At 42.8% G+C, this 21,379-nt stretch overlaps 1 protein-coding gene across 1 annotated transcript in view; it reads right to left on the bottom strand.

Moving 5' to 3' along the window:
• Positions 1-21,379, bottom strand: part of CC2D1B (coiled-coil and C2 domain containing 1B) — a 28,775-nt gene that overhangs the window by 7,121 nt on the left and 275 nt on the right. The window contains exons 2-20 of the mRNA XM_064665227.1: positions 21,139-21,243; positions 18,385-18,526; positions 15,532-15,647; positions 14,652-14,771; positions 13,672-13,809; positions 11,428-11,686; positions 10,833-10,957; positions 10,617-10,692; positions 9,385-9,495; positions 8,922-9,052; positions 8,580-8,652; positions 6,672-6,784; positions 5,705-5,891; positions 3,253-3,425; positions 3,024-3,149; positions 2,446-2,504; positions 2,074-2,190; positions 1,540-1,613; positions 844-902 (exon numbers count right to left, since the gene is read on the bottom strand). Coding sequence (XP_064521297.1) covers positions 844-902; positions 1,540-1,613; positions 2,074-2,190; positions 2,446-2,504; positions 3,024-3,149; positions 3,253-3,425; positions 5,705-5,891; positions 6,672-6,784; positions 8,580-8,652; positions 8,922-9,052; positions 9,385-9,495; positions 10,617-10,692; positions 10,833-10,957; positions 11,428-11,686; positions 13,672-13,809; positions 14,652-14,771; positions 15,532-15,647; positions 18,385-18,526; positions 21,139-21,204 — 2,265 coding nt within the window. The 5' untranslated portion in view covers positions 21,205-21,243. The remainder of the gene's footprint in view (positions 1-843; positions 903-1,539; positions 1,614-2,073; positions 2,191-2,445; positions 2,505-3,023; positions 3,150-3,252; positions 3,426-5,704; positions 5,892-6,671; positions 6,785-8,579; positions 8,653-8,921; positions 9,053-9,384; positions 9,496-10,616; positions 10,693-10,832; positions 10,958-11,427; positions 11,687-13,671; positions 13,810-14,651; positions 14,772-15,531; positions 15,648-18,384; positions 18,527-21,138; positions 21,244-21,379) is intronic.

Genomic DNA, 21,379 nt, shown 5'->3' with positions numbered 1-21,379 from the left:
ATTATTCACACAGACCAATTCCGTTTCCAGCCACCCTGATGAGGTGACTCCTTTGTTAAGGCCTTGAGTAACTCAAACTGAAACACAAACCTGCTCTGACCATCACCAATTCCCCACAGGTAATTGAATGTATTATAGTGGAACTACTGCAAAATTTATTAGGAGGTAAAAGCCCAGGCTTTGCACTCTCCCAGGGCTCAGCATTAGTCCTGTAAGAGCAAGGTTTGGTTTTGCACTACACAGAAAGCAGCAAAGCCCCAGCACTTCTACTGACAGTAAGACTAGTCAGCCCCTCCTCAGGTGCCCTCCCAGCTCTAAGGTTTGAGTATTTTTCAGACCAGAGACTGCTTTTAAAGGTGAAGGGAAGACACTGGGGAATTCCAAGGAAAGAAGTGATATATATGTGTATAGATATTTTTATATACATACACATACATACATGCACACACACACAAGTATTAATTAGTAAAGCCAAGAAACTTGTATGGTCCAAGACCTTTCTCCAGATACTCACATTTATATTTGATAATTAAATCACCAGGAGCCACATGCTTTTATTTGATGACAACGACTAACCCTTTCAATTAATTTCTCTAATTAGAAGACATGCCCCAAAGCAGTGCCTTTAGAAGGGACTCAGAGGCAGATCACACCTGAGGTGGCCCCTCTCCCCTGTAACATCACCTGCAGAAACAGATTCGGTAGTTCTGTTCCTCAGAAAAACAAATCTGCTTTAAAGGTAATTCCAGGCAGGATGCCTAGGAGTGTCTTCCCTTTCCCTGGAGCCCCCAAAGGCTCCTGCAGTGGAAGGGGTGAGGAACAGCAGAGCCAGGACACACTCACCGCACTTGGGTACTGGAATTCAAACTTCACAAAGGCATCCAGATCTCTGGGGGACACACCTGAGGGAGACAAAGCCAACCCAAACAGCCAATACAGGGGTTGCCATTGCATCTGGAATGCTGAGCAGGATTTTCAAGAGCATATAACTGACTTTCAGCAAGACTCATGTCCTGTCTCTTGGCAGCTGAAAAATCCACCCATCAAACCCAAATCCATAGAAAGTTGGCATCCAAAGGAAAACACCTGCTTTTCTTTATCCTGCTGGTAGTCCTCAGACAGTCTAGCACAGAGGGCTTACAAGCTCCCAGGAACACGGACTAAAGGCAGTAACATTGGCAGGATCCTGTCTATTGAAAGGTCAGAACACATCAAGGTGGTGCAATCTTAAGGTAGGCACTCATAACAAAACAGGAAATAACCAGGAAACAAACTATGACCCTGTTATGAGTGAACCTGGAACAATTTAAAGTTCTCCCCTCTGTGCAGATGGAACCCAGATTCTCTGTCTGCTTTTTAAAATACTGTTTAAAGTTTTTTTGAGGGGCTTGAGCCCAAAACCCGGTTATTTTGTTTTAATGAGCGTTGGCTGCAAAGGTCTTGACTCCTAAAGTGTCTTCAAGATAGAGAAATCTCATTCCCCACTACTTTCCTCACCTACTCAGAGGAAAGAGCCCCCCTGCCCTTTCGAGTACACACCTGGAGGAGCTGGTAGGTTTATCCCCCTGACAATATGAAGGTGCATTTCTGTGCTGTTGAGCTCAGAAAATATCCTGTGAATAAACAAAAAAAGCATAATTACCCCATAGCCATCACCTGATCCACTACCAACTAGGATGCCATAGGTATTTGGCAGACCTTTCTCAACAGTGCACTCCTACAGAAATCACCTTCACAAAATACAACAGAGCAAGGAAAGAACACAAATAGAGCTAAAAATATCTTTCAGGCATGCCAGGAACAAAGCCCAAAAGGCAATAGGATTGAGAGAGAAATACAGAGGATGGAGGAGTGGTAGAAGGAACAGAATGTAAGAGATGAAGCTGGAGGTGTTTTGAAAACAACCCACAAGAGAAGTTAGAGAAAACTTCTTTGTATTTAAGTTGATGAGAGTATCCTTTCCTAACCCTGGGTGCCATCTGAGTTTGCTGAAGCCCACAATTCCCTAAACAAGAGTGAAAGACCAGAAAAGTCATTCCAGCCTGCCTGAGAAATCTCTTTGGTTTTCCACACCTTATCATTTTAAAGGTTCTTTCCTCAAAGTGATGGCTTGGAGGATCCATTCCTTGTGCTCGTGCAAGCTGGAGGATTTCCATATCCTTTTTACAGCCTTGTGCCAGTTTCTCAAACCTATAGAAAAGAAAAAACAACAACAATAAAAAAGCTACACCCACACTGGGACATGAAACAGCATTCTGCCAAATACAGGCCCCAAAACAATCCCAGACCAGAGCTCTGAGAGCATCCTAGAAGTGCAGGAGTCATAGTTACTGACCCTTTCACACAAGGAGAAGCTTTCCAACCCAATCCCCAGCATCCTTCGGGGTCAGGACTCAAGCCTGAAGTGACACTGTGGCATGACTAAAAGCAGGCACTGGGTCTTACCGAGTTGTTTCTGCTACGTTTCCCAGATGCATGAATTGCTTGGAATACTGCAAACACCTCTGAAACACAACCAGAACCAAACAAACACAGATGAGCCTCACACACACATTCATGATTGGAAGAGGGTTTTGAGGTTCATGACAATCTAATTTAAGAAAAGCCAAGAGTTCTCCCAAATCACTCAAAAACATCCACCACCCCATCCTTCAATCCCAAAGCTGAGCACAGTATTTCTTTGAGCTGTTCTCCCTATTACTTTTTAATCACTTGATTTGTAGATATGAGGCTCGCCCAAGGACTAGTCTTAATCATTCAAAAAACTATTTTCAAACTTGAGCATTCATATTTAACATTGATAATTTGATAGTCCCAAGCCTTCAAGTACACCCTGAGGCATCAAATAATAAGAGAATCCAAGTCTGAAAATTCTCCTTTTTAGGACACACAAAACCATAAGTATTTTAAAAGAAAAACAAAAGACTCCACAGAAACAACGATGATATTATTATATTAATAAACCTCAGAGAAATGTACAAAAGAAACCCCAAAACATTTATTAAAAAAGATAAAATGGTCACCTCATGTTGGTCCTTCAGCAATTTTACAAGCTGTGCATATACTTCATCTGCTTTTTGAGACAGTCTGACATCTTCATGGTGCACAAAGATAAAATCGCCCTCATCATCTGTGGGGGGTGATGGCAGCTGCAACACAAGAACACCACATTGCAGAGCTCTTATAGGGCAAAGTAAGCACTTACATGTCCAAGAATATGAAAAAAAGCAGAACATTACTAGTGCTACTAACCTTGGAAATGTCCACAGGTTTGCCACGTTTGGCTTGTTCAATCTTTAGGTCGAGGCCCTTCGCTGTTCTGAGATATGTCTTTGCCTGTTCCAGGTTATTTTCCCTCTTTGCTTTGATGGCTGCCTTCAGGTATTGTTTTTTCCTGTTCTCCAAGAATTCCAGCTGTTCCCTGACTGAAAAACAGTTGTACAGAAACCTTCATTCATCTGACACTGGCAATGCCCCTGAAACAGGTTTCTCATGTTCAGTCTGTAGCCAGGAAAAGTACAGTGAAAGTACAGATATCAAAGTACAATATCAAATATCAAAGTACAGATATCCTTATAGAAAGCAATGAGGAAATGTCCTTATTGCAAAGGACATTGCAATAAGGGCATTTCCTTATTGCACTCTATTGTTTCTTGGACACTTTCAATTTCAAGCATTAGAAAAAGTAACAAACTTCCTTCTCTCATAGCATCCTTCACCAAAAACCTCATATGACTTCACAAGTGTCACAAGTGTAATTACAGCCCCTAATGTGCAGGCAGGAGACAGACCCCAACACAGCTGATTGGTCCAAAGCAGCAGCTGAATTCAAACTCTCAGCTTGCCATGGTAACTTCTAACAAACAGCAAACATTATGAGTATCCTCTGGACTCATTCCTTCCCTCTCCCCTGACATGTCAGAAAAAAACCTCAGATGAGCCAATGTGCAGGCACATTCAGACATACTACCTCTGCTTATTTGTAATTCCTTGCTCTCTTAGTTTCTCATTAATTCTTAAGTCTCCTATTTCCTTCCCAAAACACTAAGGACAACTACACAAGTGAGGCTGCTTTTTATTATACCAAGTTGGTGCATCCTGCCTCTTCCTCATGGGAAATGGAGCAGCAGGAGCTGATTACAGCTGTTCCCAAAGATACTCATGATGTATTCACCACTGCACTCTACCCATGGTTACACAAGCTGAACAACCCCTGCAAGAGATGCCTGTCTCAGCAAATAAACACCCCAGTGCCTCTCACACCATGGTCACTGCTGGCAGATGATGACCAACCTACCCCCATCCTGGAAGAAGAGCCAGAAGCTGTCCTGCTGCTGGGAGCAGTCTGCCCAACCAGCTAAACCCAAACTAATCAGAAAAGGGAGCTTGCCCAAACAGCCCTGAGACAACCCCCCGTGTGTTCTGTGAGGCTCAGTCAGAGCACAGGTATTTTCAAAGAAAATCTGTGGAGCATGGACCTAGCTAAACCACTAATACAACCAATCCCAGTTCCTGGACTTTCCTGGCATAGGCCTGAGGTGCAACTGCTCCATTCCACTCCCACACCTGCCCACACTCTGCACTTTTCAGGAAGAAAAATACAGGATTTTTACAGTGGATTTATCAGCTTCGTAATTCTGAGGGGATAAAGATAACATGAATGCACTTTGCCTAGTGAAATACACTTTTCAACAGTAAAGTACTGATATTTTGTTGGAAAAATCAGGTTGGTATGGCTCTGTCCAGCTTCTTGTTGCACGTACTGGTCTTATTTTAGAATACTTGAAATACCCAGGATCAATTACTGTAACACCAGAGACCAGGTATTATCAATTCCTTCACTGCATAAGTCCAGGGCAATTCACTAAGGAGATTAATATGTCAGCTAAAATTGCAAAACCCAGGAAACTCCTGAGGATTCATAGATTTTCAAAGCCAAAATGGACAACCACTACTTTAGTGGTCTTTATAAAACAAGTAATGGAGTTTTCTAGAGAGAAGATTTACGAGATAATCACAGGGGCACTGTATAAAAAAGCCTTTGCACTCTGCAGAAGAACCTGCATCAGCCAACTAGGCAGCTCTGCTTCATCCTGAGGGAATCAGCCAGGGAAGAACAGGAGGATGGGATTACAGTCAAGGCATCAGCGAGAGCCTGAGCAGTGCCTGCGTGTGCCCAAATCCCACCGTGAGGTGGTGGCTGTCCCTTACTATCTGTACAATTAATCTTGTGCAGACAACTGCTCAGTGACCTCAGCAACAGGCAGCCCAGTGATTGAGGAAGCACTGCCAGTGTGAGATCCCTGGATGAAGCAGCAGGCAGAAAGCAGTGTGTGATGTAGGGAGCTCCACTGGATCAATGAATAATTCACACTGGCAGCCCTTTAATGAGAGTATATGCAGAGTTCTACTGTGAGCAAGTTAAACATTATGAATCGATACACTTGTTACATCAAAATTAATTAAAAACTCAATCACCCATATAATTACACATGCTATCTCTGTGAAATAAAGCTGCATGGTTGGTCTGGATCTGCCCTCCAGCAGATGTACATACTGGGGCTCCTGTCAGAGGAAATCTATGCCACATACTCACAGGCTCATACCTAAACTATAATGAAAAAGTCTTTACCAAGGTATTAAACTAAACTACAGCAAACAACCTGCATGTGGATCACTGGGAATGGTGATCCCTTCACCTTACCAGCTGGAGGGAGATGATCCAAGGACTCTGCCTTGTCCAGGGTAGAGGGTGATGCAGCTCGTTTCAGGTGCTCAGGGGAGCTCTCCTCAGCTGCAGCAGACACTGGAATGGGCTTCACAACCTGAGTGGGTTTCCCAGGCAGCTGGGCAGGCTTCTTGGCCACCGGGGCCTGGGGCAGAGGTTCACTCTGACAAAACAAGGAGAATTTCACATTAAACACATAAAATCTATTCCAGAGCTGAGGACAGCACCCCAAGCATCAACAACCGTGGCTATCACTGCATCAGCCTTCTGGTATCCCTTTGAGGGGAGCATAGCACTCCAGAAGCAAATTTTAGCTTCTGGAGGTAGCTGAGCTAAGCAAGCATCAAAACTCCACCACAGACAGAATAAAAATAATGTTGAACAACATTGGTGGTGATTTTTAAAAAAGCAGCTCCATGCAGAAAAAAATCATCCAGGAATTCTCTCCATTAAAAGCTACTCGAGGTGAAAGCACAAACAATTGTCAACCAAATCTAGAGAGAGAAAGAAATCAAACTGAAGTCTAAAGGTTGGTGCAGCCTGACAAAAAGCAGTAAGTGTTGAACATCCTGGGGAAGAACAAACATGAGAAGCTACTGGGATGCAAGATAAAAGCACAGATTTAAGTACTTTAGAACAATGTAAAGGGGTGGAGGGGATCTGAAGTGTTTGCTTTGAAAATAAAACCCACATACAAGACAGCTACGGAAGAGTCAAAGCCTGGACTCAGACTCTGAGGGTACTGACTGTAACAACATCTCACCTCTCTTGTGTCCCCTACAATACAATGCAAACTGCAATTACTACTGAGATCCTGTACTCTTCAGACTTTTGGGAAATGTATTTCATCTCAGTACCCTTCCCTGGAAATCAAACAGCCTCGTGTCTGCTGCCACAAGAGACAGCATTTCAACTTTTACATATCCTACTAGGAAATACTGACCTCCTCCTCTTCATCATTCTCCTCCATGTTTGCCAGTTTGCTGGCACTTTCCAGAACAGCGGCTATTGTGCTGCCATCATCTGTTGCTGCAACACCAGGAAGAGGGGGAAACCCTGGATAGGAAAGGAATACAGAAGTAGAGAGTTGCATATGACCTACACTATGTCTTTCATATTTCTTGTTTTCTGTAAAACTATTTCTATCCAAATACCTATTATCTAATATATTTTGGAATTCAGTGTAACCAGACAGAGGTCAAGGCCACAAAGCCTTGCTAGACAAAGTCTGAGTGGTGGGCTTAAGATCAGATCTCTCACAGAAACTCAGGCTTAAAGGGATAGAGTAAAATGATGCAATAACAGAGCAGTTTTCCAAGCTTAGCAACTGGCAGCCAGCCAAGGAACCTCACAACCTCAAGACTTCAGTAGTAAAGATGTCCCCAGAACCAGCAAAGAATTTAGTCTCATTTTTTCCCCCCTCTCACTGCTGTCTCACCTTAGCAGGTAGAGAGTCCAGCAGAAAATTAGTGTTACCCCCGAAGTAACAAACAATCCAGTGCTGACAGATGGGTAACACTCAGCTTCTGCTGAAAAGCTACTGCAATGCAGAGGTGGCAAAGTAAAACAGAATCAAAGTAGTTAAATGCAAAGTGTATGAAGAATAATTATTTTCATTGTTTTATTATTCTTTTAAGGATGGGAAGAAGATAAACTCCCACATAACCAGTTTAGTGTCAGCTTCAAACAAGAGACATTCAAAGTCCCTACAATAAAATGTCTTAAGATTTCTCTCATTTAATGTGTAGCAGATATTCTTGCTGCCAGTCTCATGAGAACTGTTAAGAAATAATGACTAAACTGCTTCTAAACCTGGAGATGGTTGCTCTGGGGACAGCACAAGTCTGAGGTACTCAGGCAGGCAGAACACAGAACCCTGTGCTGCTGCCCCCTGTGACATTCAATCCATTACTCAGCAGCATTTCTGTCTCCAAGGATGACAGGGCTGGTACTTGTCACCACCCAGATGCAATGAAAGGCACTGCCAGCCCAGGACAATTGACTTCTGGTTCAGTGGCTGCCTGAGGGTTGTCTCAGTGTAAATCCTATGGCCTCTAAATGATGGCTGAAAACATGCAGCTCATATGTAAGGAAATGGAGGAGTTCTCCATGTTCCCAGAGGTGTAAATATGGAGTAGGGAGTACCTCACTCTTACAGAAACTGGTGTTTACAAAAAAGGGATTATGTTCCAGAATAAGACATGCTAAATGCCCTTTCATGGCCAGCTCTAAGCAGGGAACCTTCAAAGCAGTCCATGACCCGACAGAGCTGGCACTGCCCACTCTCCCACCACTGCAGTGCTGCCACTGCAACATCTGACAGTGACAAAAATGCCACAAGGTCCGTGTCTGTTCTAACTTAAAAAAATCCAGGTGTGGCTTTGCAGGGCCAAGTGTATCTTGTAGAAGAACACATCGGGCACAACATAAAAGCAAAGATGCTTCCTAGGGGAGAAATGGTATCATGCAAATCAGAGGTAGAGCATCCACAGCTGAGCTTGCCCAAACTTTTACAGACACAGCACTCTTGTGTTCTAAAGAAGATAAACTGGACAGTGTCTCCAGAAGAAGGCTCAGTTCCTGCCTTAGTGTGACCATGGGCATGATTTGTTTCGTCTCTGGAGACTACTTTTACCTGCTATCAAAGTCAATAGGCAGGAATATTCACCAGTGTCAGTGTTTGGGAGTACATCAGTAAGCAGTTTCACATACCATCAAACAGCAAGGCCACCCTACTCACTGAGAAAAAGAAGATGTCCCACAGGATGAGGAGGCAATATCTGCAAACCCCTTCTGAGCCCAGAAGGTATGCAAAAGTTTAGGTATTAGGGCATTTTATGTTCACACTTACCAGGAGGAACAGGTAGCTCAGAAAAATTCACTTTTCTCCCTGCCTTATGGGCTCTTATGGCATCCTGGTATTGCTGCAATCAGGAAGACATACAGTGGAGTTGACTATAAATTAGCAATCATTTGTATTTAACCAGCACAAACACTGCAGAAGACTCAGTGTTTTGCTACAATACGCGCATTGTCTCTCTGTCTTTCTCCAAATGCTTTCCAGCTTCCCTACTGGACCTCTTTTCAGACAGAAGGACAATACACAAATTATTTCAGCCTTGAAAAAGTCTTCAGCAAGAGAACTAGTTCAACTGTCTTTGCTGGACACAAACAGCCACAACTCTGGCTTTACCTTGGCAATCCTGTCGTGCATCCTGCCCTTCCGCTCATCCCCGCTCGCTCTGGCCTGTGCTGCTGCTGATTTGTACTTGTCCAGCCGCTGCTGCAGCGCCTCCAGCACCGTTTTTGGCTGCTGCAGGGAATCTTGGAATGAGACAGACATTGAAATGCTAGATCATGAAGATTTCAAAACATACAAGCTGCCTTTTTACTCCCCTTCCTCACTTTCTGCAGTGACAACACCATCACTGGGAAGTTTTATTATGAACACCTTTGTTCTAAAGGAAGTTCATTAACCTTTACTTCCACTACTGATCCAGAATAAAAGTACAGATGGGATCAGCAGCAAACAATACTCAGGAGCATTAGGCAGGTTTACTCAATCCTGCTGCAGCTCAGTGGGACAGGGCAGACCTTAAAGTGCCTTCCCACCTGTTTTACTTCCATGACTTGCTACAAAAATCCAAAAGTCCTACCTGAAGCTTCTTTGGACTGAGGTTCAGCTGTTGCAAGATCCTGGGAACTTCCCACTCGAGACGGTCCCTTTTGCTTGGAGGCATCTTGTACGTTTCCTAAACTTTCAAGATCTGCAAAGCAAGGAAAGCAGGAAGTTTCACAGTGTGTTCCATGTAGAGCAAGTCAAGACATGATTCTCAGAAAACCATCAATTTGATCACATCAACTTCCTGAAAGCTTTTTGGCTTCAAAACAGTATCTCCATGGCTAGCTAAGGTTCCCACTATTCAGAGTAAATGCTTTATAACAGAAAATCTCTAATGCTGATTTAATTTAGGTTAGGGTTGCTTGAAGAGGAAAAAAAAAGTAAAAACAGTTCAAGTATTCTAAGAATTCTCTCCCCAGAATATAACTTCTTATCTTGGCAGATGGAAAGAGTGAACAAGACTGCTAATTGACTAAAATATCCTAGTAACAAAAGATGTGCTGGAAAAGGGAAGAAACTAATACCACCAATTCAGAAACTCCAGTTTCTGGCATTGTATAATAGTAGGTATTTCAGAAAACTAAATATTATTTGCTGCAAAAGTCTTGCAAGATTATGTGTTTGGTGAAGTTTCTCTGTAATGCCATTTAATGATCAGTTTATAACTTGTGTCATGAATCTCATGATTTACTGAAATAATCTGTCATTTAGTTTGTTAGAATAAAACAATCTACTAAAGGAAATTGTTTAAACACTGGGCTGCACAGACCAAGTATTAACTAGTGAGGATATGGTATCTATTTAAAAAAACCCCAAACTCTCTCTTACTAGGAGTAAGGTATCTTTAATATTGGTAACTTTCTTAAAAAAATTAGACTTTACTGCACTGCAATCTCTTCATTAATTTCTCAATTTGGATGTGATGAACTTCTGTTTAAACACATAACACTATCAAATATTACAGTAAACTTTAGAATGTGCCATTATCCTTCTTTCCTTTCCACTTCAAATAGTGGTTATGATCTAAAGTTACAAAACGAGGAATATTAGACATCAACACTTACTTGAACCTGTAATTCACAGAGTAACTTCAATATAAGTAATCATACCTCATTTTCCATCATTGGCCTTGATTAGAATGTGGATATGCAGAAAGCCTCAGACCTAAATGATCTTCAGTTCTTTTTATAGTTGTGCAATCAAAAGCAGAATCATTCCATTACAGCACAGAGACTTCTGAAAAGGTTTCCTTAAGACAAGCCTTACCCTGAGGAGATGGGGGCATATTCTGGAGGTCTATTGGCTGTCCACTGTCCAAAGCTTCCAAGACCACATTAAATTTCTAATGCAGTAAAAAAACAAACATAAGATCTATTCAAGTATGTCCAAGACTTGCCAGCTGCCACAATTAGTATCTGCCACGTGATGCCTGGGGGTACAGCAGAGAGGATGTTCAGCATTCAGGATTTTCTGTGTGCATACCTTGCCTGCCCTCATGTATTCCTTTGCTCTCTCCAGGTCCCCTTGCTGCTTGGCTTTTAGAGCTGCTAATTTGTACTCCTTCTGCCTCCTGAGCAGCATTGCTCGTGTGCTGCTGCGCTGGAGATCTGTGAGGATGGAACAATGCTGAGACACACAGAGCACCCCAGATGTGCACCCCTTGCTGTGCCCATCTATGCCAACCCACATCTGAATCAGGCATTTTACAGATATTCTTCTTCCTCCAGTCAGAGGTCCTACCAGACCCAACAGTTCCACTTTTCCAATTAAAAAAAAAAAAAAAAAGAAAGTCTTTCAGTCAATATCTCAAAACTATTCAAAGGTTAGAATTCCACATGTCAAATACTGAAGGAGAAACTGTAGCACAGGAAAAGTTAAGGGTACTGATACCATGCATGTAAGAGCTCTGCAATAACAACTGATTCCATTGCCAGAAATTCAGCACTCCATGGAGAGCTCTGAGACATTCAGCAGGGAAGCTCCAACACAAGCAGTGCTTTGCTACACAACACAAACATTAGGGAAGAGGTAGCATTAAAACAGTGTTGCAACTGCTTCTCCTCTCAGGTCACAGTACCTGTTTCCACAGCAGGATAAGTGGCAGCACGACCTTGTAGAGACTCTGATTCCAGCTGCTCCACTGCCTCAGGAGAGCTCTGCTGCTCATCATCTGCAGCACACCCAGATTTATCCTCTGGGGAACCTCTTGAATTCTCTGGTTCCGCTCCTGTGGCTTGAGATATGTAAGAACTCTTTCCTGTTGCAACAGGAGGTGGCATTTCTTCCTCATTGATTTTTTTGCCTTTCTTCACTGCAGCCAGCATGGTTTCCAGTGTCTGACAGAGATGGAACAACAATAGGCACTTCCATCAAACACATTACTAGCATAAAATCACTAAAACAAAAATTCATTCCCTTATATGTGATGGGATCGGTTACACACTACAGATTGCTGCCCTTCAGCCCCCTGTTTTTCTGCAAGGCCAACTTCAGCACCAGGGAAAGGTGTCCAGTTATATCAGAGCCACACAATGCAAAGGATTTGCTACCCAAACTACATAAATTCAAGTATTTCAATACCTAGAACTACTGGATGTGACCCAATCAAGTTTATCACAGAAAGTCATCAAGGAAGCTGTTCATACCAACTGCAGAAGGATTTTATGTCTTTAAAACAAAATGAAACACACTGCTCTGAAAGGTCACTGCCTATGTGGATTTAGGGAAGGAAACCTATTTAATGCAAGGAAAAAAATCCATTAAATACTAACAAAGGAAATGGAGCTTTGGCTGGTGACCCAGGGTAAGAAGATCTCCCCATTTGCAACTGGGGTTAACTGCTGCTCCTTTTCTGAAAACCCTTCCCCCCCAAAATATTACCTCCCACAGTATTTTTATTTTTTAAATTTAATTTAAGGTTCAGACAAAAGATCACCATAAACTTGAATCCAAAACAAAAGTTTTACTTCTTGCATGTCCACAGAAACTGAAACAGAAGCACAGAAAGACAACGACGACGAAATCCCATCAGTGCCAGAATCACTGCTATTTTTGGTCAGCCATGACATTGTTTGACCTATTAAGTAACTGGCAGAGATACTTTAAACTGACTGTGAGATTGGGGTTCAGACCAGTACAGCAACCCACACACGTGGGGGATGACAGACTGACTGGAAATGGAATTAAACATTAAGCTTAAAGTTCACGGTTCCAAGAACTACGTACAAGAGAGAACTCTACACCATTTGATGGCATATCATTGTGCTAATTAAGGAACTCTGACCTGTGAAGTGAGATCTAGTCTATTATGCTTGGTTACACTGCTTAGGCACAGGGAAACTCCCCTTCCCTGAAAAATAAAGGAAGTGGCAAACAGCACACTAAGCTTCATTACTGGACAAAATAGCTGCCTTGCCCATTCCTCTTGCTCTCTGAAAGGTCAGGTGGTTTCGTGCACATTCCTTTCAGAGCTGGCAGGCAGGGGATACACAGGGACATTTTTCTTGGGCATTTCCTCCCCTGGGTTTGGTCTGAGTTGTTCCTCTTGTACCACAAGACACCTGGTATCTAGTGAGCCATGACATCCTTCTCTCAGAGCACAGCTCTGAGCTACAAAGCTTTGCTCAACAAGACAGAGCTGCTGCCTGAGGTGATGCAGGGGAGCAGATGAAAGTAAACAGGGAAATCCAGGCCCTGCACAGCAGTAATCACCAAGCACCACAACTCACTGCCAAGCACGCCACCTGCCTGAAACCAGGCAAGGCTGAGGAACTGCTCTGTGCTGCAGCTTTTAATTGTCTGAACGAGAAATCCCGTTCTATTCATTTTCAAGCACGGTCAAGACACTCAGGGAAAGGCACCCCTTCCCTTTGTCTCACAGAACTGAGCAGAAGGTTAGTACCCAAGGAAAGGCAACAGGGATGAACTGGAATGTGTATGTCCTAGGAAAGCTCCTGAACTTTGCTTTAAGGTAACACTGAACAGTCACCACAGGTCCAATCCAGATCCTGACTGGTGGGTTTAAATCCAGCATGTACCACAAATCCTGCCCACAGCTACCACTACCCACACTCAACAGCAACAAAGCTCATGCACAAAAGGCAGCTGAAGTTACACCTTATCTGTGTATTTGCTCTATCAGGTTGGTAGTAAGAAACAACAAATGCTTTTAAAGTAACACAAGGCATATCAAAATCCCTCTCCCCTTTCAACAAATTCACACTCTTGGAAAAGACCACAAATTCACACACCTGGAAAGGCTACATTTCAGAGAACTGCCTTTGCCTCCCCCTCACTCACACACCTGGTGAAGCCAACTCACCTTCAGGCCTCTCTCGTAGCGGCGGATTTTGGCCCCCTCACCCGACTCCCTGGCGTTGGAAATCGCTGTCCTGTAGTCAGCAATTCTCCTCTCCAGGGTCTGCTGTAGCTCACTGGTAACAGCAGGAAGTGAGGAGGTCTCAGAAAAAACAATAAAACAAGTCAAGAAAACTTATTTCATCCAGCTACACAAGTTTTCCCACAGCACTGGAATACAAATACTCCTGTTCCACACCCGCTCCCGAGAACTGGGCGCGCAAGGAAGGAATAGCCCTAAAACAGAGGAGTGTTTGTGTGGCACTAATGGACCCTGGATCCACCTCTGGGCTTTCCCTCAAAGGCATCATAGAGAAGAATGGGTGGAGACATCTGGAAAACTCACAGTCACAGGGTAATTGGAGCCATGTGGTCAGTGAGTAGGTGAAGAGAACAGTAAAGTCTCTCAAACACACACAACAGAGGGTGTGAAGGGGTATTTTGGCACAAATCCTGATTTTTTTTTCCTTTCTTATTTTTAAAATATGCTAGTTTGCTACTTTCTGGGCTTCAACCTGCTTCTGCAACAAGAGCTCTTTTTCCTCCTCCTACAGCCTGGAATTAGTTCAGTGACAAAAGCAGCCTAAGCAAAGTTATGGGTAGCTACTCATAAACTCTCCACAGCTAGAGAGACCCTACAGATGGCTACTGATGTAATTATTGCCATTATCTCTACAGAAACTCTCTCAGTCTCATTTACTAATGGGCCCAATGTACAGGGGCACTGGAATCTGCAGCACACAACAGAAACATGCAGTAATTGAATAAAGGATTTGACTGCATGAGGACTAACAGCATTGGTTTCCACAGAGAAGACAGCAACAGTGCAATTTTCCTTTCCTTGGAAGACAGGAGACCTGTCTACAATCCCTGTTTTGTGATCCTCATACCAGCATGACAACAGTGATTCAGCAAAACTGTGAGGAACACGAAGCTCATTCCTACCTGTGACTGCAGCTCAGGTTGTTCATCCTCTGGTTCAGTTGGGGATGGCTCTGCTGCTATCAGTTCATCCTCACAGCTTCCTGTCTCACCTTCCTCCCCCAGAACTTCTTGCAATTCTGCCTAAAGTAAAAGTAAATGCCAACAAAAGGTTTTTCCTCAAAATTTTCTATGTTCTCAAAAGACAAAAATAAAAAATCTCAAGTCCAAAATCTTTGGCTGGATCTTGAACCCAAGTGAAGCGTCTAAAGATGTTATATTCCAGCCTTTTTTTAAATTTAATTTTATTTTTAAATGAAACTGGTTCCAGATGCCACTGAAAAGCCACACTGCAGCTCAAGATCATCACACAAATTTGTGGCTGGAGATCTGAAGCTGGAGAAGTTCAGAGAAGTGCTTTTACAGAGATCATGCAAACCTAAATCTGAAATTCCCAAAAAGCATCTACTGACAATGGCAGTCCAAACCACTCTTTAACATCTTTCCTCAAATCCTGCCAATTAGATTACTCACTGAAATTACCAAGAATTTCTTGGGAGACAATCTCTCAGGCCAAGTACTACTTGAAGCAGCAGCAAAATTGTGACAGCAATAACTTTAAGGAGAATCTCCCTGGCTGTATTTCACCAGCTGTCACAGAGTGGGATTCCTGCTGTTCTCCCACTTCTCTAAGACCCTCACACATAAGAATGTTAGTTAGGAAACTCTCTTGCTCTGGTGTGCAGGGGGTTGAATCCTGCAAAGACTTGTATCTAACATAATGCTTTTGCAGTATTTTAGCTTCTCACCACAAAGTTAACAAACATTTTTGCAAAATGCAGTTCTGTTTAAAAAAAAATACAAAAAATACATACTAAAACTTATTGCTAACAGTTATGCATACCAACAGGTCTGTATCTTTCTCCAAGTCTTCATCATCTGCATCTTCCTCCTCATCTTCATTCAGGTCCTTCATACACTCTGCAGCCATCTTTTCAATATGATCCATGGGCAGAGGAGCTGTAAAAGCAAAGCACAAGGAGCCATAAACCATAAGTAACAGTTCATGCAGTCACTGGATATAAATCCTAAAGGAGTTGTTACCAGCTAAAGAGAGCAGTGACTTCCCCTCTTGTGTCCCCTTTATCAGACAAGTTCATAGGTAAATGCAGTATATTCATGGATAAAGGTCAGACTGGGGAAGTCAGCATCCAGGAAAAGCAATAGTAGTGTTTCTGAGAGTAACAGTCAAGGCAGGCAGTAAGACACTTGCACATTTTCTGTCCTGCTGTCTCATGCCCATGAGATTTTGCCTTTTCCAAATCTTTCTTGGCTCCTTCATTTTGCAAGTTTGCTTCTGGTCTTCATCCTGAAAACTCTACTTAACTTCTCCTTGCTGAGTTCTCATCTCTGCTTCATGCTATGCCAACCACATCTTCCTAAACTATCAACTTCCCCCACACGCTCTCAAAGGTGAAGTTGTTTGCACACAAATCCCAGCTGTCCATGGAAATGCCTCTGATACAGTCATATGTCTGCATAGGGAAGTGACTCACCAGTGGCACAAAATATACATCTTCATGATAGAGCTTTACAGTCAATTTAAACAGATCCCACTCACTCCCTGCATTTGCTGTATCAGCTGAAAATTAACCCAGGTACAAAGCTGTTTCTGTTCAAATAATCTGATTTACCCTATCAGTGCTTCAGTGCTTATATCAAACATGTTGCAGAGTTTTGCTAAGGGTCAAATAGATGAGCAACTCAGACACCAGGTCACATCCAAAGGAACTGGCTGTACAGAAAACCCCATTAGAGGCAAAAATCCAATCAAGCCTCCTCAGAAGGTTTGTTCAGCTCTAATCCAGTGCACAAGTTGAGGCCCCAATTTCAAACACACAAGTGGCTGCCCAGCCAGCATTTCTCAGTCACGGGGAGCAGGGATCTCTGTGCTGAAGACGATGCAACGGTACAGCTTTTGCTGCCTGCATGTTCAAGCTGGAGGAGGAGATCACTTCCCCACCCCCATCAGAGCTCTAGGATGTAAATCCAGGAGGGAATTACTGCACCTTGTGCTCAGACAAGAACTGAGCACCAGCTTGTGTTGTACTGGATCCCTTTCTTCTGTCCTTTTTCAGACAGGATCTGTTTCTCCTCTGTCCTTACTGTATCCCCTCCTTTTTCCTCTCCATCCTGCCCTCACCACTACAATGTACCAGCTCTCCTGAGTCCCCAGTGTCAGCTGTCCAGTTGTCCATCTTCCACAAGCTTCTAATCTATACACTTCCCATGCTACCAGGAAAAGAGCAGCTGCCAATTATTCTGGAAAATCATTTTATGAGCCATAACACATACATTTAAAAAGCACAGTAAACATTAATTTTGCACTGTCTGAAGTTTCATTTTCCTCTTCAGAATAAAGAGACTGAAAAAACACAAGTAAGTGATATGATCAGGGTGAGAAGGAAGTCAGCACCTGAAAAGCTGACAACAATTCAAGAGCTCCTGATGCAGGTTCACCCTCAAAACATGCATGTTTCAGCCACGAGTAACCTGTGTCCAATGGCCAAAATTCTGCTATTGTGCTTTTTGTACAATTGTGCTTACTAGCTCTAAGAGTTAATCTGGAGAAGTGGAAATTATTCAGAATTTAGTTTTAGACAGAAACACTTCCTCTGTCTCTCATCAACTACGGTGTTTATAGAGTCACTATTTCTAAATATTTAAAAATCCTTCATTTCCCTGCTGCTCTGTGTGGCATTACAGGCAAATTACTGTAGAGTTGCAAATAAGGCTGTAGGTGCCCTAACCCTCCTTTCCAGCACCTCACACACCTGGAATCCAGGCTAGGTCCCATTTTCCTTGTCCCACCTCAACCACTTGCTGCCACCCCTCCCTTGCAGCTCAAACAGGCAGGGAGCACACCAGACCAAGGAGCTGATCCAGCTGAAAGCCCAGCACAACAAAAGTTTATTTTCATAGATCGGTTTCCTGAGCCAGCTCACCCATGTTTATCCACAAACACGGATCTGCTCAGAGGCAGAGCATGCTCACTAGTGTCCCTCTCAGCAGCAGCCTTGATTTACAGTAGGTTCCAGCAATCCTGAGAAACACTGCATAGCTGCATGCAAACACTATCTGACAAAGTTAACAGATCCTTAAAATATTAGGAATGGTAACGATCCATTCCAAGAGACACACTAACCTCCCGCACAACACAAGCTACAGAATTTTCCCAACACAAGGTACAGGATTCTCCCAACAATTCCATCAGTTCCAGAATTTCCCTCTTAAAAATGGGATTCAATTTTGGTTACAGACTCCAAGTAACTAAAAATATAATGATCATTCAGTAAATTCATTCTTTAAACAAAACCAGAAGAACAACCAGATGACAAACAACCCACCCTCCAATTTCCCTTTAGAAATTCTCCAGCACCTACTACTCCTTTTTAGGACTTCATATGCTAAACAAGCATGTCTTAATTTAGTCACTAAATTGGCTGGCCCTCAGAGATCTTTTTCCTATGTCTACAAGAGCATGGAAAAAAAATCCTCTTACCCTTTTTGTGGAGTAACAACTTAAATCTTTCAAAGTAAAGGAAAGGGTAGTTGCAATTTCAGCTTCTACCAGTGACAGAAAACATTTTAGATAAACCTAAAGATTCTTTAGATAAATAATAACTTTGGATAAATTTATTAAAGGTAACTTTAATAAATTATTCAGGTTGCCAATAAATAAAATATTTTAACTTACTTTTCCCCTTTGGTTTCGATTTCCCTTCTTTTACTGGTGCTCCTGTGAGAGCAGCCAGCTCTGCTTCCAGGTCCCCATCATCCCCACCTTCCTCTGCTCCCAACAGCATCTCCTCAGGATTGAACTCTACAAACAGCCCCAGCTGGAGCCAAGGGAAAAGAACAATAAAGAAGAGTAAAAAAAACCTGTAGTCAGAACAAAGATGACACCCAAAAACATTACACTGCATGGATTATTTAGACATTTTCATGCATTCTGAATTCTGCTCTTTTTTTTTTTTTACAGCCCCCTGTCATACCACTTCTATAACCAAAACAGTGCATACCAGGCACTTACAACTGATGCAAAGTACTTAAGTCTTAATAAGCCACAAATACTCTACACAAACTATGATTTCTTAAAAATCAAGCCTATTCAACAGTCTGGCAGAACAAGGTAAAATAAAATGTTTGTTTTACTGAGCCTCATAAAGCAGATACCATCAGGGAAGTTTAGGGCAGTGCCTGTGACAGCTAAGGTAAAAAATATTCACTCATTGTTCACACACAACAGGCCTGACGTGTGGGCACTGCAGAGACTTCACCCTTATCTCTTGAAGAAGCTTTCTATACACAGAACTGTTCTGTACTCCTTGTTAGCTCAGTTTCTAAATCATGACCACACGGGGAGCACATGCACACACAGGGAAACACAGCCTTTAAAACCCAGCAATGCCCACACTGCACCACCCGGCTGGACAGATCATCAGCTCAGGGATAACATCTCAGGGAGCATATTAATAACAGCAAACACAACCTGACAGCAGGGGTTAGCACTCAATTGCACAAAACATGCCACAGGACATCAGAGAAACATCTTGATGTCTGAGTCTAAAAGGCATTCTGCTAAAATGTCAGTTTATCACAATTTTAATATTGCTGGTTAAGGTACTAACTGTCCCAGAAAAAAATATTTTAGTTGAAGTATGCTAAGCTTTTTTATAAACATGAATTAACTGAGTCAGATTCATCCTACGAGGTAGGTGGAGCAGCTTTCCTCAGACTTTTCCAAAGCACAAGCCCCCGTTGGCTTATTGATCCTCACAGGGCCAAGGAAGCAGCACTTGAGCTTCTCTCCAGCACAGAAAAAAACATCAGTTGTCATTATTACAAGAGTTAACAACCTCCTCCTGTCTCAAGGATCTGAAGTGCTGCAAGAAGCTGAACCTGCCTCAGTTTATAAACTAGTATGTGCAATAACTTTTTCTTTTAACCCTGTAGAAATTGAGGTGCTGGTGGCTACTGCCCTGAAATATTTTGTGTCCCTCCCCGAACTCTTTTATGATCCCAAAGGAGAATGTGAAGCATAGCTGAGAAACAGAGATTACAGCAACAGCACTCAAAATCATCAGCAACTTGTTTACTAGCCCCAATCCTGCCCTTGCCATTCCATAAGGCACTGGGCAGATCATCCAGGCACCCTCTGCCTTATTCATCCCCTGGCCATAGAACAAAACTAATGTATTTGCAGTCTGGAACAGAATGGAAAGAAGGTCAGGACAAGATTTAAATAGGGAATATTTATAATGGTGATCTAAAGATTCAAGTTCAACGTGCAAAATGGAGCAGGAACACATTTGATCTGTTCATTACCACACTGCAAGTTACAAAGTGAACCCAGTGTAGTGACAAATTAAGTCAAAAACAGAATCCAGCAGCACCAGCTCCAGGTCTCTCATTTTCCAATTAAATTAATAATGTTAAAGAAATGTTTAATACGACAGAAAAAAAAAGTTACAAAAACTTGTAACTGATACACTGATACACAGCACAAAACCAGATTAAACTGAGTTAATTTGAAAGTGAACAAGCCATTTGTTTCAAGAAAAAGTCATCATACTGTAAGGCATACTGGGTGTATATATATACATACATACATACATACATATATCTCTCCAGTCATTCCACCTGTTACTTGCCTCTATTCTACCTTTGAAGGTTACTGAAGTTCCATTCTGGTTGTAACATATTCTTTACCTCTAACTATACTCTGGTTTTCTTTACTATTCTACACAGAATTTTGTCCTGGCTGTATTTCTAATTTTGACACTGTCGCCTGACTTCTCACACCTGTCAGCCCAGACTAAATCATGTTTCTCTCCACAGGGCTTCTGAAACTATATCCAAAGGTAAACAGTATGAAAAAAACCCAACACACAGACACATCTAAGCTCACTTTTAGCTACAGGAAAGATAGGCTTATCAGTCTATCTATTGCAAGAAAAAAATGACCATACACAGGGAAATTAAAATTAACTGTCTCTGGTTAGCAACTTATTGTTCCCCCATGTATGCTCCTGAAGTTGTTGCTTGATATTCTGGTTTTCTTATTTCTGCTTTCTTAGAGATGTTAGGAAAGCCTTCCCAGAGCTACCGAAGTTATTATTAAACCTCAAAGTAGTTGGGCTAAGAAAATACTGTAAGCATGAGTCATGAGGTCTCATGCAAAGATTACAGCACTACAACATGTGGCTTCCCTCTGCTGCATATCAGCTATTTACTCTAAGAAGAATGCATTAGAGGAGAAAGCAGGAAAACACAGGCACTGCACAGTTTAATTTTTTTCATGGTCCTGCAGTTTGATTAAGGCATGGGAGATTCCAGCAGGAAAAGAGCAGCAAGAGCTCTGAACCAGCCCACCCTGAGGAGCAGCGGGAGCAGGAGGTTTCCCTACCTGCTCTGCAAGCACATCTCCCTGGCCCTCTGCCCTCCTTACCTGCTTCGCAACTGCAGCTCCCTGGCCCTTTGCCTGCGGGCTCTTTTTGGGTCTTCTGCCAAGCATGTTGGTTCATGAATTTCACAGGGCTGTCTCTCTGAGGGACTGAGAGCACACGAAACCCAAAGTCAGTACCCTGCCTGTCCCAGCGCACCGCGGGCCGGACGAGGGCAGGCAGCGCGGACTCGCGGCTCCCACCGGCACCCCCACACAGCGAGAGGGAAGGAGCGGGGGCGGCCCC

This window comes from Pseudopipra pipra, chromosome 9 (assembly GCF_036250125.1).
Source record: "Pseudopipra pipra isolate bDixPip1 chromosome 9, bDixPip1.hap1, whole genome shotgun sequence".
Classification (NCBI taxonomy): Eukaryota; Metazoa; Chordata; class Aves; order Passeriformes; family Pipridae; genus Pseudopipra; species Pseudopipra pipra.
The sequence above is the reverse complement of the archived record's forward strand: the minus strand, read 5'-3'. Positions and strand labels throughout refer to the sequence as shown.